This window comes from Lepisma saccharinum, chromosome 2 (assembly GCF_977018435.1).
Source record: "Lepisma saccharinum chromosome 2, izLepSacc3.1, whole genome shotgun sequence".
Classification (NCBI taxonomy): Eukaryota; Metazoa; Arthropoda; class Insecta; order Zygentoma; family Lepismatidae; genus Lepisma; species Lepisma saccharinum.
In genome coordinates, this window is record NC_139230.1 from 179,674,813 (window position 1) to 179,691,048 (window position 16,236).

Consider the following 16,236-nt stretch of genomic DNA (forward strand, 5'->3'; position numbering starts at 1 on the left):
CACATTTGCACACGTTTTCTCATGCTGCGGACCAATTTTTGGCATTCTTGGGGCGTAATCTCATTCCATACTTTGGAGATCTGTTCACGAAGTTCCTGGACATTTCTTGGCTGGTGTTTGGCTACACGATGGGAGCATTTTATCTGTCATTGTTTCGATGTATTCTCGTGAATCCATGGAGCCAGGAATGAATCTCAAAATCTCGGTCCTTGCAGCAGACATGCATCCCCAGATCATCACTGTATCTTGCTGCTTGAATTTCTTTATTGTGTTCGCCAGCAGGTTTTACTCACATTCAATGCAACTGCAATTTCACTATGAAACCTATTGCATCTGTACATACCAATTATTTGCTATTTCACAGCCATGGGCACAGATTTTTTCCCCATTATCACGTAGCTTGCGATTCAAACAGCCTGTTTATTATCAAACGTAACGAAAACAGGTTTGGACTTGCACAATGCTGCTACTCGAGATATGTCTTTCTGCGCCATCTATTGACACACATTTCAACTAATGACTGATAAAATTTGTTTAATTAGTTCTTGTTATCTGAAGACCTCTCAGTTTTTGCTTTGTTTTTTTTTATTTTGTGAATTTTAGAAAGAAAAAAATATAAAATGAGAAAAAAAAATTGGATTTTTTTTTTGCTCCAAAACCTTTGTTCATGTTCCGCAGTACTGTCATAATGACGTCGGTTATGTGTATACACATTCATCTGTACTTCAAAATGCTGGATTTTTCAGTTAAGAAATTTGATTTTCCACTTTCGTATCTCAAGAACTACAAGATGTATACCAATATTTTTTCGGCAACATATGCCTCACACACACTATTTCTTCCATACAATTTCACTCCATATATGTACCAAGCATTTTCAGTCAGGATTCATTTATATGAAAAAAGTTGGTGGGGACTGTATTAATTTCTTCTGAAGGAGTTTTCTAAGATACACTGCTCTTGATAAGAGTCATTAAAAAAGTCCTTTAGTTTAATGAACAAATATTTTTGAAGTAATTATTGAGGATTGTTGTTGCTATTATGGCTAAGAATTACTGATCAGTCAATTCATTATGAATAAAACTTCTGCTTGTTTTATAATATGCTATGAATAAAGTTCCTCTTCTCATCTGGGTATGGAGCGATGCCTGTTAAATGTAACATCATCAGTAATGATTGCTGAATGTGATCACACATACGTGGATTGTGGCTACAGTGATAAAATGAAAGAATCATAGCTCGATGTTATGTGTGATTGAGCATGTGCATGCACATGTTTAATGTGATACAAGTTAGTGTGTTAATTATTTTATTATGATAAAATTAATTTGTATTTTATGCTTGAGTGAAAAATATGAAGAATTGGAAAGGAAAAAATAATTTGTAATTCTTAGTCATTTTGCTTTAAAGTAAGAAAATTTAGCTGACCCAAATTTGTAGGTATGATAAAATTTATATAATATTGAAATGAATTTTAAAATTATTATCAAATAAATTATTCACATTCAAAAATGGTTTGCAGCTCACACAGGTGATACTTCTCAATGTGTCTTGCATGGCCTTGGAATATATTGACTGACAGTTTCATTGTGAGAAATTTGGTGGCTAGCAGGACAAAAAGATAATCACATAAAATGATTTTAAACTACTTGTGAATTTAACTCTTTTATCTTCTTATTAATTGGTGATAATTTGACAGAAGTTTTAAGAACATTGTTATGAATAATAGTGTTATGAATAATAGCTTTTGTTATGAATAATAGCTTCCTCACAGGGAACAAAGTTATTTAAAACAGATAACGTTTGAATAGAAAGTACTTTCAAAATAAAAAAGTAGCCATAATCTTGTTGATTTTATAAAGATTGTCTGGTAAAAAGATAGAAAGGAAAAATAATAAAGTATGGTATAAGGGCTTACCTTAAATATCTTAAATATAAGTACTTGAAGAAATGAACAGAATACAAGATGTGCATTAGGATAAGTGAAAAAAAAACACACATGTCGAATTCCAGTAATCAATAGTGCTCAAAATATAACTTCACTCTCATACAACATCTAAAAAAAATCTTGGTTCAATTACTTTACTTTCAAGTTGAAATTTTCATGGACCATTGAGTTGAAATTTTCACGGACCATTGAGTTAAGCAACCCAAGCAGTAGAAATAGTTTTGATGTGTTTTCTTCAGTTGTACAGTCATGCACACTTTTAGGTTGTAACTAATACATTAACTTTCAATGGAATCATTACAACTTAAGTGTCAGTGACTGTACAATAGTATGAAATCTAGCAAACTGTAAAGACACAGTGGGAGTCGATCCCAGGAACCTTGGTGGCACAATCAAAAGTTGACCACGTAAAATGCTCAGCCATTGAAATAATGAGTTTTCGTTTTAAGTCCACTTTATACGCAATAAGGCTATCGGGACTGGACATACAGTTTAAAGTGAAATCCAAACCACTTGTGCCTCCACGGGGTATCAAACCTGTGACCCCTTGATTACAAGGCAACAACGTTACCACTATGCCATCAGGGAGCAACCCCCCCCCTCATTATGACCATTGCTGTGTTAGATATACTGTGATGTCTCTCTTACTAGCAGCAAAACTAATCTGAAATTATTCACATGTATGTATATATGTAGGAAACAGTTTGTATTGTAATTATTCCCCATGTGGAAAGAATTTCAATATAAATAATATTTATCACTGGAGAAATTAACATGAGCCTCAATAGCTAAAGCTACATTCACAGAGAGGCAAAGTTGTTACATTAATATGTTTTACAACTTGTCCCATTATAGTAATGTGCATTATTGGGTTTGTGATTTGTGCATTAGATAGCACATATTAGTAGGATTCAGAAAGTACTCCATGATAATTATAGCGTAGGTTTCTTGACACTACTAGAACTGATAGATATGAAGTTACTATTGAACCTTTCAGGTCTAGGATGATATTTGGTTTGAAATATTTTTGGAATTTTAAAATATTGAAATGAAGTACTTGCTTACTAATGTGGCTCTTTTTATGAAGTTCTATTAATTTTGATAATTGAATACTTCATTTTAGTATATACATTTCTTACTGTCTTTCTTACCCCAAAACATGAATTTTAATTTTAATTGATAAAATTGTTTATCTTATTTGGGATGTTTTGAATTTTATGTTTACCAATCAGGTAGTATGCATACTTCCCTCAGTTAATACTGTAGTGAGTTTGGTTTCCTAAGATGGAACTGAGAGGCCTGTATTTCAAATAACTACTGTCGGATTATAAATTATAGATACTAGAGTTTGGACTCCAATTAAAAATTAACTAGTAAACCTACATAAAAACGAGTTACATCAAAATTTAGCTTATTCAATTCTGTGTTAATCTATGCTAACCATTTTTTTTTTTTTTTTTTGAGTATGCTTTCTATTCATTGTCCTCCTCCGTAGCCGAGGGGGTTAAGGCGTTCACTCGTCTTGAGATTGTTCGCTGCGGGACGGCGTAGGTTCGAATCCGGCTCTGGTCAGAATTTATTCGGCCTACATATAGGGCCGGTGGCAACCCACCATCGTGAGGAAATTGGGGAGCTCCGAATGAGTGAGCGGTAACCCGGTCGAGAAGACCTACAACAGCTGGGGGTTCGACGGGCTGACCACCCATCACCCCAATACTGGTCTAAGATCTCCACGCTATAACAGGTGACGGAGGAACAGTGTGGGAGGGAGACCAGCAGTCGGTAGGTAAGCCAAGGCTCTCACAGGCTGTCGCGCTATGGGTTATTATGCTCTCTATTCTTTATCGTCGTGAGAACAAAATAAGTGCCGGTTTATTTGAGGTTTGCAAATGATCACTCTCTTTGAAATTCTAAAAGTAAAAAAACAGGTGGTCCGATCATGATGAAATTTTAGTATGGTGCAGGCAGAAAGGTTTTAAACATAATTCTTAATTTTCATATTTTTAAAATTTGTCAAAAAAAGTTCTTATAATTTTATAAAGCAACTTTCTCTTGGTATTGGATAGTCCTACAAATGCAAGATTGGTCTTATTTTGAAGCTCTTTGCATCTATTTTTAAAATCCATTATCATTGTCAATTCACATTGCGAAACTGATTTTATACAGATTTTTATTCAACAGAGTAAAGATGCATGTGGAATGTAACAACATTGCTAGCACAGACTTTCATTTCCTTTCCACGGTTCAACTGATGTCATTGTGTGCGGTGTTGCCATGTTCCATGCACATCGTTTCTCTGTTGATTAAAAATCTGTGTAAAATCGGTTTCGTAATGTGATTTGACAATGATAATGGGTTTTATAAACAGATGCAAAGAGCTTCAAGACAAAACCAATACTGAACTTTTTTTTTGCACAATTTGCGAGCGCATTGCTTCATTAGCATATCTACGAAGTTTCAGATTTTATTTATTATTGATTAGCTCTTGCACTTGCAGGCAAGAGATTAGCATATTTAAAGAGAAAACACTATATAACGATAAAAAAAAACTGTGACTTGACAGCCCTTGAAGGGCCTAGGCTGATCTCCCGACTGCCAGTCTCCCTCCCACAATCCTACCTAGAGGTGTGGAGATCTTCAACCAGTAATGAGGTGACGTGGGGTCAGCACGTCGAACCCCCAGCCATTAGAGGAGATTTCTGAGACTGGGTTATGCTACTCACATGTAGCTCCCCGATTTCCTCATGATGGTGGGTTGCCACTGGTCCTATACACAGGCCAAGAACCCAGAGACTGAACCCAGGTGGACTTGAACCCATGCTGTCCCTCAGTCGTATACCAAAGCACAGCACCTTAGACTGCACAGCCATGGAGGAGGACAAAGAGAAAATACTACTAAAGCAAAAGAGAGCGAGAGAGAGAGAATGTAGAATTTTGTCAAGTATTTTGTATCCGTACACATAATACTTTCCCACCATAAATAATAAACCTTCAAACCATATGATTGTATCATATTATTCTGCATAAGTGTAATATGTTTTAAATACTGTAATTATTTCAGAAATCTTTTCCCTGATTTCCTTGAACAAAATGAAAGGACACCAAGGGTAAACATTCCCTTAACAATCCCAAAGATGATACTGTACTAATGAAACCAAAGTCTTTGGGGAAGTTGGAACAGAAATCATTGATTTCCTTTCGGTGGTGGTGTCTGACTACCCAAAATCGGTTGAAAGGGTTGCTAGAGGAGCTACTTTTAGTTTGCTTCATCACATTGAGGAATGAAAAAGTGTGTTGCATATGAACTGTGACTTTGACAATACAATAAATGTTGGAATTTAATAATTATAAAAGCTCTAAGACTTAGTGATATATCATTGCTAAACTCACAGTGCATGACACTGATTTTTACATAGGCTCTAACTATTAAATTAAATTATGCAAATATTGATTTGAGAGAAGTTGCAAATAATAAAAAGAGCATTAATTCATTCATACATTTTCTATTTATGCATTTTTTTAAAAAAGATGGGTTTAAAATATAGTGCTTCTTGCAAGTTGTAAGCATACCTATTTAAAAATTAATTATGTTTTAATATATAAAATACTATGTATATTTGGAATATCATGTGTATATAGATAACATAAATCACTTCATGAAAAATTCAGTATTCAATTAATATATTTTTCTCACTCTTAAGCAGCATTTCCATCTTGTTTTCATGTGAAATTTTTCAGTGATGTCAATTTATCATAGAAACTTTCAGTATTACTAAAGGCATTAACTATTAACATAAATATAATCTGGAAAAAATACATGCACAGGAATTTGAATAATTATTTACAGTGATGTATGTATTTTCATTTCTTCAATATATATATATATTTAGTTGTTCTATTGGTAGATGCATGGCATAAATATATTTAGAAATGCTAGTTTGTGTCTATTATTTTGTATTGTTTGCATATTTCATTTATTTGTAAGTTATATCTGCTCAGCAGTATTGATGCATGCACAGCTGGCGACCCCTGAATTTGATTCATGTGCTGAGTGTTGATCTGCAATATTAGAGATAATCCTGAAATGCATAATGATATATAAGCTAAAAATTCAAGTGGTTTAAAGTAAAAAGAAAAGTAAACTTTTTTTTAAAGTAAAGACATTTAAATATTTATTTTCACATTCAAGTCTTACAATTAATAATCGCCCCGCATGTAGTTTACCTAAATATCACCATTACATTTGTACTATAGAATTTAATCTTACTAAAATAAAGAATAGTATGCCAAATCTTGCTAGTAATAATATTTAATGCAAAGTTTGATGTAACAAAAGAAAGGAAAAATCAGTTCTTTTAATTTTATTGTTAAAGAATTTCTTGTGTAAATCCATAAACTTGTGATCACATACTTAAATCCCTAGTATTTTAAAATGCAGTGCAATGAATGACAGAAATTCAGGAGTAGCAAGTTTGGTTAAAAACTAATCTATGGTGATCTTTCTTCTTTTGCTGTCCGTAGTCGAAGGAGAAGCTCTGTCTTAAGGCAGGTAGAGCTTTGGCAAGGTTTTTATTTCTTTAATTTACTGTAACATTGACTTTCATATTAGCATGAATGATTATTGTGGCTTCCCACAATGCTTAGTTTTTATATTTACATATATATATACATACTTACATTAATAAGCTTTATTTTTTAAGCTTAACTTGGGTGAAGCAATCAGTTATAGTATGAAAATTTTGCATTATTTTTTTTCTATATACACTTGAACATTTGCATTTAATTATTTGCTATTTCATTACTGCAAGTACTCTTTTTCATGTATAAAATAGTTTATTTAAAATATTTTCTTAATTAGTTAATAATAATTTTGTCTTGAGTCTATGAATTAGTATTGTCTTTATTATGAATGGAACATTTTATAAGTTTGCTTTCAAGTTTCTTTTCTTGCGTGCATAAGTCATTGTTTTTTGCTGATGCTGCACCACATATGTTGCAATATTTTATTAAGAAACACACCATGGTCATATTCATAATAATTTGTGTATGTACCTATCTAAATTTACATATCAGTTTGAGTTAATGAATTAATTTTTGTCAATAATAACAGATCCCAAGGATCCTTGGCTAAATTGGAAGGAGATTCTGCAGATAGTGATACACAGCTATCTAAGCTTGATGTGGTTTTAACATTCCAGTTGGAGGTAAGATTTTCTCATTTTCTCATTTTCTTCAGCTCTCAACTTTTAATAATACACAATTGCAAATTGTACTCGCATGTGTCTCTTTTTTAATTCTTTACCCTTTGCTTCTAATATACCAACTGTTGTTCGTAAACAAATTTCGAGAATATAAGCATTTTTACATTAGTTATAGGGATTTAATGGTATGTGTGCATAAAAGTTAGATGCTCTTGCAAATTGTATAATCTCTTTCATTATTTATTGTCACTGTACTTTGGCTCTGTTTCTAACTCAGTCTTGTTCTGGATTGTTTTGGATACATTAACCCTTTTTCTCCTATATCTCAGAAGTCATTGGATAAAATAAGCTGCTGAAAGCTTAAATTATACCAGCAAATATTTGAATTTTTACTACTTTTACCCCATGCATTATATAGTGATTCGATGTGGCCATCAACCACATATTGCCTCCCAAGGCTGGTTACTTCATAAGACAGTGCTGGGAAGAAGCCTACATAAAAGAATTGAGTTCCAAAATATAACCTGACCTCAATCAAAACTAATCTGCACCCTTCATCTTCCTGCCACCTTTTAGTAGCACACGTATAGGTTCTAAATTTGCCATAGGCACCACATTCTGATTGTTTTTTTGGTTTTACTTGGGGGAACATTTATACACTGTGGTACAGTGGGATGCATAAGTGTTACGAAAAAATTGTACACCACTCAGTGTTTTATGCAATGGGAGCTTTGGAAATTGAGAAACAAAATATGAAACAAACGACTGACAACCTCTGCACCAGCATATGTAAAAATCCAGTTCCTAAAATGTGTAGGATGCAAGAGAAAAATTAATGAAATTAGTCATGTACAATTTGCCGAGCAATACTTGTACATCCTACTGTACCATCTACATTCATCCCTGTGCATTTTTCTTGAAAATAGCAAACTAGCCAAAATATAAGATCGATTTTTCAAGTGGGTGTCTATGCATTTTACTGAGCTACTCTTTTTATGGGTTTATTATTATACCTCAAGGTTTCATTCATCTCTTTCCTTGCCCCAGTGATATACATATGTATTTAGCCCCTGTGTAGCCTAATTGGCTACATGCTCCTTTGGTATGAGCCTTTCCAGTAGGACCTCCTAAATGTTCAGTGTTGACCCAGCATCGTATGGACAATTCAATGACTGGAAAGCAACAGTTCTGTTCTTGAAATCCAGAAAACAGTAAAAATTGCATACAATGTACTTACTAATTGTGCTCCACTCAATGAATAGTCACTTGGCAAGTTTTGGCCTTCAATTGTCTGTTTGTGCCATCATACATACAGGGTGTACCAGAAGGGATAGCACAAACTGAAACTGTGAAAAGTATGTGATAGTAGAAGCAAAAAGTCTCAGTAAACATAGGGCCACAAACAAACTGTTTGTGAGATAATTGTGAATGTATGGTTATGATCTGCCACTGACTTGATTGTTTGTACACATAGTATGCTTTTCATGTGTGAGGTGCCATAGTGCTACTTAGTAGCAAATAACAGAATTAAAAAGTTCACCTCGCTAGACATTGCTATTGCTTTTATTACCAAGGACTATTGTACTGTACAGTATGTGACATGTTTGGCAGTGTTCAAATTTAAACAAAGAAACCTCGGAGTGTGCAAGGAGACAAGCGTATGATGTGTACAGACAATCAAGTCAGTGGTGGATTGTAACCATATGTTCGCAATTATCTCATAAACTGTTCATTTGCAACCCCTTGTTTACTGAGACTTTTTTGCTTCTACCAGTGGCGGTGATTAGAGGGGGCAGTTGCCACCCACTTTTCACCACTTTTGCTCCCATACTATGCTAAAACTTATCTACAAAGGGAAATAAACTGTCTTTGCTCCCCCACCAGTTTTGGCACCTTTCCCCCCTTTTTTTGGAACCCAATCGCTGCCACTGGCTTCTACTATCGTGTAATTTTCACCATTTCAGTTTGTGCTACCACTTCTGGTACACCCTGTACATGCATGTATACAGGGTGTTGCAAAATACCTGTTACAATGCTTGGGAGGTGATTCGACAAGTGAAAACAAGGAAAAAATGCCATGAGAAAAAATGTTGAAATTGGCACCGTTTGCGAGTGACAGGCATGCGAAAATCACCTCACGCCATGTTTAAAGCACAATAACTCAAGAAGGAAGAAATATATCAATGTTGGATTAAAATAATACAAAGAAAGTCATACCTGACGAATACAATGGTGCAGCAATTGAGGCCTAGTGTAAATTGTGCAAGGGGACTTTCAAAGAAAGTGGGGAATTCCCTGATGGAAAATACAGGAAATGTACTACCATTTTCTACATAATGTTGAGATTGGAATGTAGCCAGTAAAAAATGAGGATGTATGTCCACATGTCTCACTATTGCTGGGACACCGTCCCACACTTGGGAAATAGGAAATTAACTCACAAATCTCCTGTTGCACATTTATATTTATGGTGGCCGAGTGGTTAGCACATCGCGCTGCGACGCCAAGGGTCCCGGGTTCGAATCCCGGTCGGGTATGGTTGTTTGTGAATGTCCATTTTCATCCATTTCATCATTTCATCACTCATCCCCATCTTCGCAAATTAGCCAAGAGGCACAAAACGCGAAGTAAAATAAACTAAATCAATCAATCAATCAATCAATTTATATTTATGGATAAAGTAGAGTGTAAGTAGAAATCTTAATTTTATTGTACTATTTCTGAGTTTTCATTTTTGCATGTTTTAAAAATAAATTATGTTAAGGTGTTTAGCAAATGAAATTGAATGACCAGTGAAACAGAAAGTAAAATTCGTGTGGGTATTAATATGTCTGACAAATTTACAATTCATGATGGGTTAAAACAAGGAGATGCATTATCTCCATTGCTCTTTAATTTTGCCTTAGAATATGCTGTTAGGAAGGTAAAAGAAACTAAAGAAGGACTAAAATTAAATGGTGTGACTCAGTTGTTAGCATATGCAGATGATGTAGACTTACTGGGGGATGGTGTGAATACAATTAAGAATAATGCTAAAATATTTTTCAAATCTGCTAAAGAGATAGGTTTGGAAGTTAACAAAGAGAAAACTAAATATATGCTTACAGGCCGAAACCAAGTGTTAGGTAATAATCAAAATCTAATTATTGATAACAACTCGTTTGAACCAGTTTCCAAATTCAAATACTTAGGAGTAATATTAACAAATGAAAATTATATTAAAGAGGAAATAAAAAGTAGGCTTAATTCAGGAAATGCATGTTACTTCTCTCTTCATAAACTTTTGTCTTCTCGTTTAATATCTAAGAAACTAAAAGTTAAAATATACAAAACAGTAATTTTGCCTGTAGTATTATATGGATGTGAAACTTGGTCCCTTACATTGAAAGAGGAACATAAATTGAGAGTATTTGAAAATAAAATCCTTAGGAAAATCTTTGGACCTAAAAGGGATGAGGAGACAGGTGAGTGGAGAAGGTTACATAATTTAGAACTACATAATTTGTATTCATGTCCAGATATTATTAGAATAATTAAATCAAGAAGACTTAGGTGGGCAGGCCATGTGGCACGAATGGGAGAGGAAAGAGGAGTATACAGGATTCTTGTTGGGAAACCTGATGGTAAGAGACCTGTAGGAAGGCCAAGACGAAGATGGAGGGACAACGTTGAGATGGACCTAAGGGAAATCGGTAGGGATGGAAAAGAGTATATAGATCTTGCTCAAGATAGGGAAAGATGGAAGGCCTGTGTTGCTGCAGCCATGAACCTTCGGGTTTAAGAAGGCTAGAGAGTTAGTTAGTTAGTTAGCAAATGAAATCTGTCAGCATTAATGATGCCAGAAAATACATGTGGAGGAGAGGGAGGTCAAGAATATTTGACAAGGGGTAGTCACATTAAATCTACACATAAGTATTCCATTAAAATTCATATACAAGGCAAGACTTCATTTATGCATGAAGTTTTTTCTTCATCTTTTGAGGTGACAGAAAGTAACAATGTGAAGATGTTGGTTGCTGAGAGGCTTCTGCCCCTGTCCCTCTTGGGTATCAGTGTTACTTGTTGGTTCAATTTCTTTGGAATAAGATATTAGTGTTTTCCATTTGTGACATTTGAAGAAAAAGTTAGAGAAAATATATGTGGAGAATGGTGAATCCATGAACTTTAATAAGGAACCTGTCGCTTTTGTTTGAAATATTTTATATGCAAGAATATTTTTTTCTAACCCTACACACATCATTCAAAGTGAGCGCTGAACCCCTGATTATTATACCTTGGCTCCACTTTGGAAAGGGAGACCATATGTATAAATGAACATGAGTAACTGATTTTACAAAGTTTACAAAATTCCAGTGGCGTAGCATTATAGTACGCCCATACGCAAGGCGTTCCCCGATTTAAAATTTCAAAAATACGTAAATGCTGTAAATATAAAGTAAATCTTGACTAATTTCATATATGTTTGACCTTCATGGCATTATAATAGCTATTTTTCGCGATTCACTTGCAACGCTCCACTTACAACACTCATTCCAGCATTTTTTTCAATGCCTTTCCTACCTGGACGCTGGGCAGGTTCAGTGTAAAGAACTCTATATTCCTTGCTGCCTTTCTGGAGGGAAAGCTTGGATCTCTACAGCACGCACGTAAATGCTCTCTCGTATGCCAGTGTATGGTGCAGAGGGCTATGGTGATTGGTTCATGTGACCCTTCCTGCCTTCTGAAACAGACGACAGCGGTAGAATTCCTACCCAGTTCTTCACGCTCATGCCACTCGTGCTACAATACGCAATATTGACTGACGTAACTTTACCAAACTCAAATATACCATTTCTTAATGACAATTGCATTATATTTATTGTATCTAACCCTACACACATCATTCAAAGTGAGCGCTGAACCCCTGATTATTATACCTTCGCTCCACTTTGGAAAGGGAGACCATATGTATAAATGAACATGAGTAACTGATTTTACAAAGTTTACAAAATTCCAGTGGCGTAGCATTATAGTACGCCCATACGCAAGGCGTTCCCTGATTTAAAATTTCAAAAATACGTAAATGCTGTAAATATAAACTAAATCTTGACTAATTTCATATATGTTTGACCTTCATGGCATTATAATAGCTATTTTTCGCGATTCACTTGCAACGCTCCACTTACAACACTCATTCCAGCATTTTTTTCAATGCCTTTCCTACCTGGACGCTGGGCAGGTTCAGTGTAAAGAACTCTATATTCCTTGCTGCCTTTCTGGAGGGAAAGCTTGGATCTCTACAGCACGCACGTAAATGCTCTCTCGTATGCCAGTGTATGGTGCAGAGGGCTATGGTGATTGGTTCATGTGACCCTTCCTGCCTTCTGAAACAGACGACAGCGGTAGAATTCCTACCCGGTTCTTCACGCTCATGCCACTCGTGCTACAATACGCAATATTGACTGACGTAACTTTACCAAACTCAAATATACCATTTCTTAATGACAATTGCATTATATAATTTATCACACGAACAGCGATGTGTATTAAAAACACAGTTTTTGTCAAATAAGTTGGTGAAGTCCTCGTGGTAGAAGTTCAGTCTGTGCCTGCTTACCACTTAACCTGCAAAACTATTCTTTTTTTATTATTATTATTTTTTCGTTAGTATCTAACTGCTTAATATTGTGTCAATGGAAATGTTTAGCATTCATTTGAAAACTCTTTAACATCGAATGGTCTGTGGACAAAATTATTTTAAAATGTATATCACCATTCCAAGATGCAATAAACAGTGGTCTGAATTACTAATCGGCACTGTTACGTCAGTAGAGTGTACGATAGTTGGATCATCCACCCATATCCATGTCAGAGTATTTTGCACAGTGCACCAAGATGACAGGCCCCTGGTTCGAATGCCGGCGTGAGCACGGGTGTTCTTTGTGAGTGTCCCTTCTTCAATATCATCACTCATATTCATATTCGCAATTAACCAAAAGTGGTAGAAAAGCGAAGTAAAATAAACCAAATCAATCAGTAGTTGGATCGCCCACAACAATGACATCTACTGTTGTTCAGAGGCGCTTGTGATTCAGGTAGGTTTCCTAATGACTTGCGTCATACCGAAAAGTATAAAACACCAGAGTTCAAAACATTTGTGGCATAGTGAGGCATCTAATTTTCTAGCTAAAACATGCATAGATGACGATGTTTTATTGAAAACTCAGCTGACTTCAGGCAAATAAACAATACCTGTGGCGACTAATACCATAAGTAAATTACACGTATTAAAAAAAAAAGGGCCGACCCTTCCTTCGGACTTGGCGTTCTCACTCAAAATGTCCATGCTACGCCACTGCAAAATTCATCAATATGTTGGCTGCATGAAATTCTATAGTGACAAAAATTTCCAGTGTAATATAAAATTGGTACGGTGGAAACTTGATTTTATATTTTTCAGGGAACCAAGCTGAAAAAACTTAAAGTGATGGGAAATGTAAAATCGAGGAAAATTTTATAACATTTTGCTATGCTGGGACCATCACGATTCAATGTATAATGTGGGAAAATGCAAAATCCAGGAACATAAAATCAGGGTTCTAACTTCTTTGTGTATACACAGTTTAGGCAGAATGGACAGATTTAGTGAAAATCACTACTCTGTTATTGCCAACACTGCAGCAAGACCACTGTGTTTGGAGGAAATATAGAAGAAACAAGGAAGGAATTGGTCCAGTGTGAGGGCAAGAAACTTAACCTTCCAGCTGTGTCATCTTGCATAACAGGGTTTAGTGAAAAAAGACGTATCAGTCACATTGGGGCACTGTTTCAAAAGTTTAGTTTCTTTTTGAGCAGACTTTGTATCATTACCTAAATGCTTTAACATCAGTACCTTGATGGGGTTCCGGGTTCGATACCCGGTGGAGGAACAAGTGGTTCGGATCCCACTTTAAACTGTAGGTCCAGTCCCGATTAGCCTGACTGTGCATAAAGTGGACTTAAAACACCAAATCAATCAAATCAGTACCTTAACACACACACGCAAAAGGAAGCTTTGAAAATTATGGTGATAGAGTGGAACCTTGAAACTCAAACCTCAACATCTTGAATTCCTTGATAAGTCGATTTGTTTGTAATCCGCTTGAATTGACCATAACACAATACTAATTTTACCTCAACAACTCGAATAAAACTTTGATAAGATGAATTTTTGAACAGTTTATGGGATGCCGTTTGAGCTCAATAACTCGAAGGTAGAGTATAAAAAACCTCTATGACTGAAAGTTAAATTCTAATCACCTCTATAACTTGAAGTTTTAGTTGCATCGACCACAATAAGTCGAAGTGTAGGGTGCGTACGTACAATGTCAGGTGATCAACAATCATGCCGGGCATACGTTATAGGCATACGTAGTGCCGACGTTCAGAAGGGTCAGTAAACTTTAGACCTCTATAACTCGAAGTCTGCAATTTTGCCCTCAATAACTTTAACCTTGGTAAGTCGAAATCCTTGGTACCTCAATTTTTTCTTTCTCCCTTCAAGTTCGAGTTATCAAGGTTCCACTGTATGTCTAAAATATGACAAGAATTTCCCTAAGTAAACACAGTCAAAAAAGTTTTGCATCACCCGAGAAGTGATGAAAATAGCGTCCGCAAAATGCCGAAGCGGACAAGAAACGATGAAGCAGAGCTCATTGTGCGAAGTAACGTGGTCGACGTGCAATACCAATCACCACAGACGACTACCGGAGTTGGCAAGCGCAGGCGTGTGTTCGAGCGTAGCACCACGGTAGTCTGCGAAGGTTAGTTAGGTGTTCCTTGTGTCCAGTTAGCGAAGGTGAGGGAGTGCAGCTGTGTGCAAGGCATGCCTAGGCGTACGATAGTGCAGTTTGATCGGGCCAGAATCATCACGCTAATGCAGACTGGCATGTCACAACGGGCTGTAGCTAGGGTTGTTGGAGTGGCACAAAGCGATGTCTGTAGGTTCTGGAGGCGGTATACAGACACAAGAACAGTAGCAGATCATCAACGGACAGGTCATCCATGGGTCACAACACCAGCACAAGACTGCTATGTACGACTCTCAGCTCGGCAACAGAATACCATGACAGCAAGGAACATCACTCATGCCCTCCAGGCAGCCTCTGGTGTGCGTGTGTCAAACCAAACTGTCTGTAACAGACTTCGTGAAAGTGGTTTACGTTCCAGAAGACCTCTCCGGTGCCAGTACCTATTGCCACGACATCGGCGCGACCATGTGCATTGGACCTGTGCACATCGAAATTGGGGACCCGGTCATTGGGCTCATGTGCTCTTCACTGATGAATGTAGGCTTTGTCTAAGGCCAGATTCATGAAGAGGACGGGTGTGGCGAGGCCCTGGACTGCAGGAGCGGCTTCGTGGTGTCCAGGGGGTCCATCCATACCAAGGAGGAGGAATCATGGTGTAGGCAAAGATCATGCTCGGACGTCGAACGCCCCTAATTCCAATTAGAGGGACACAAACAGCTGTTCATTATATCACGGACATTCAGACGACTGTGGAACCATTTCATCAGGAAATTGGTGACGAATTTGTCTTGGTGGATAACAATGCCCGTTCACACCATGCACAGATAGTGCACGAATATCCGTCGCATGCTCTGGCCAGCACGAAGTCCCGACATGAATTGCATCAAACATGCAAGGACAATGCTAAAAAAATGCCATTGCAAACCGTCCTGTGGCTCCCACCAATCTTCGTGAATTTCTTCTTGCGGCACAGGACGAATGGGATCGCTTACCACAAGACCACCTTGATCGTCTCATCCTCAGCATGCCACAACGTGTTCAAGACCTTCTTGCAGCCAGGGGAAGACATACCAGGTGGTAGACAATGTTTCTGGTGGATCCGCTATGACGAACAGCCTTCTTGTGACAGTTCTTTGTTTTTTTGCCTCCATCATGAATTGTGCCATTTTTGTTTTAAACACATTTCTGAGAAAATTGTACATTTTTTGTTCCCTTTTCATTCAACATGTCTTGTTCTTCATCTTTTATTTTGTATTCCCACTTTCATTGTCAATAAACCTTGTGCTTCATATATGTTTTGTTATTTTCCGTCCTGATG

The 16,236-nt window shown here is 36.5% G+C and overlaps 1 protein-coding gene across 16 annotated transcripts in view; it reads left to right on the top strand.

Moving 5' to 3' along the window:
- The window catches only part of Cadps (calcium-dependent secretion activator 1), a 462,589-nt gene that overhangs the window by 326,464 nt on the left and 119,889 nt on the right, over nucleotides 1–16,236 (top strand). For 15 of the 16 annotated variants that reach the window (XM_083117745.1, XM_083117744.1, XM_083117743.1 and 12 more), the window contains 2 exons: nucleotides 6,470–6,493; nucleotides 7,059–7,152. In XM_083117745.1, the coding sequence (XP_082973871.1) occupies nucleotides 6,470–6,493; nucleotides 7,059–7,152 (118 nt within the window). The remainder of the gene's footprint in view (nucleotides 1–6,469; nucleotides 6,494–7,058; nucleotides 7,153–16,236) is intronic. The other variant, XM_083117749.1, reaches the window with a different exon arrangement.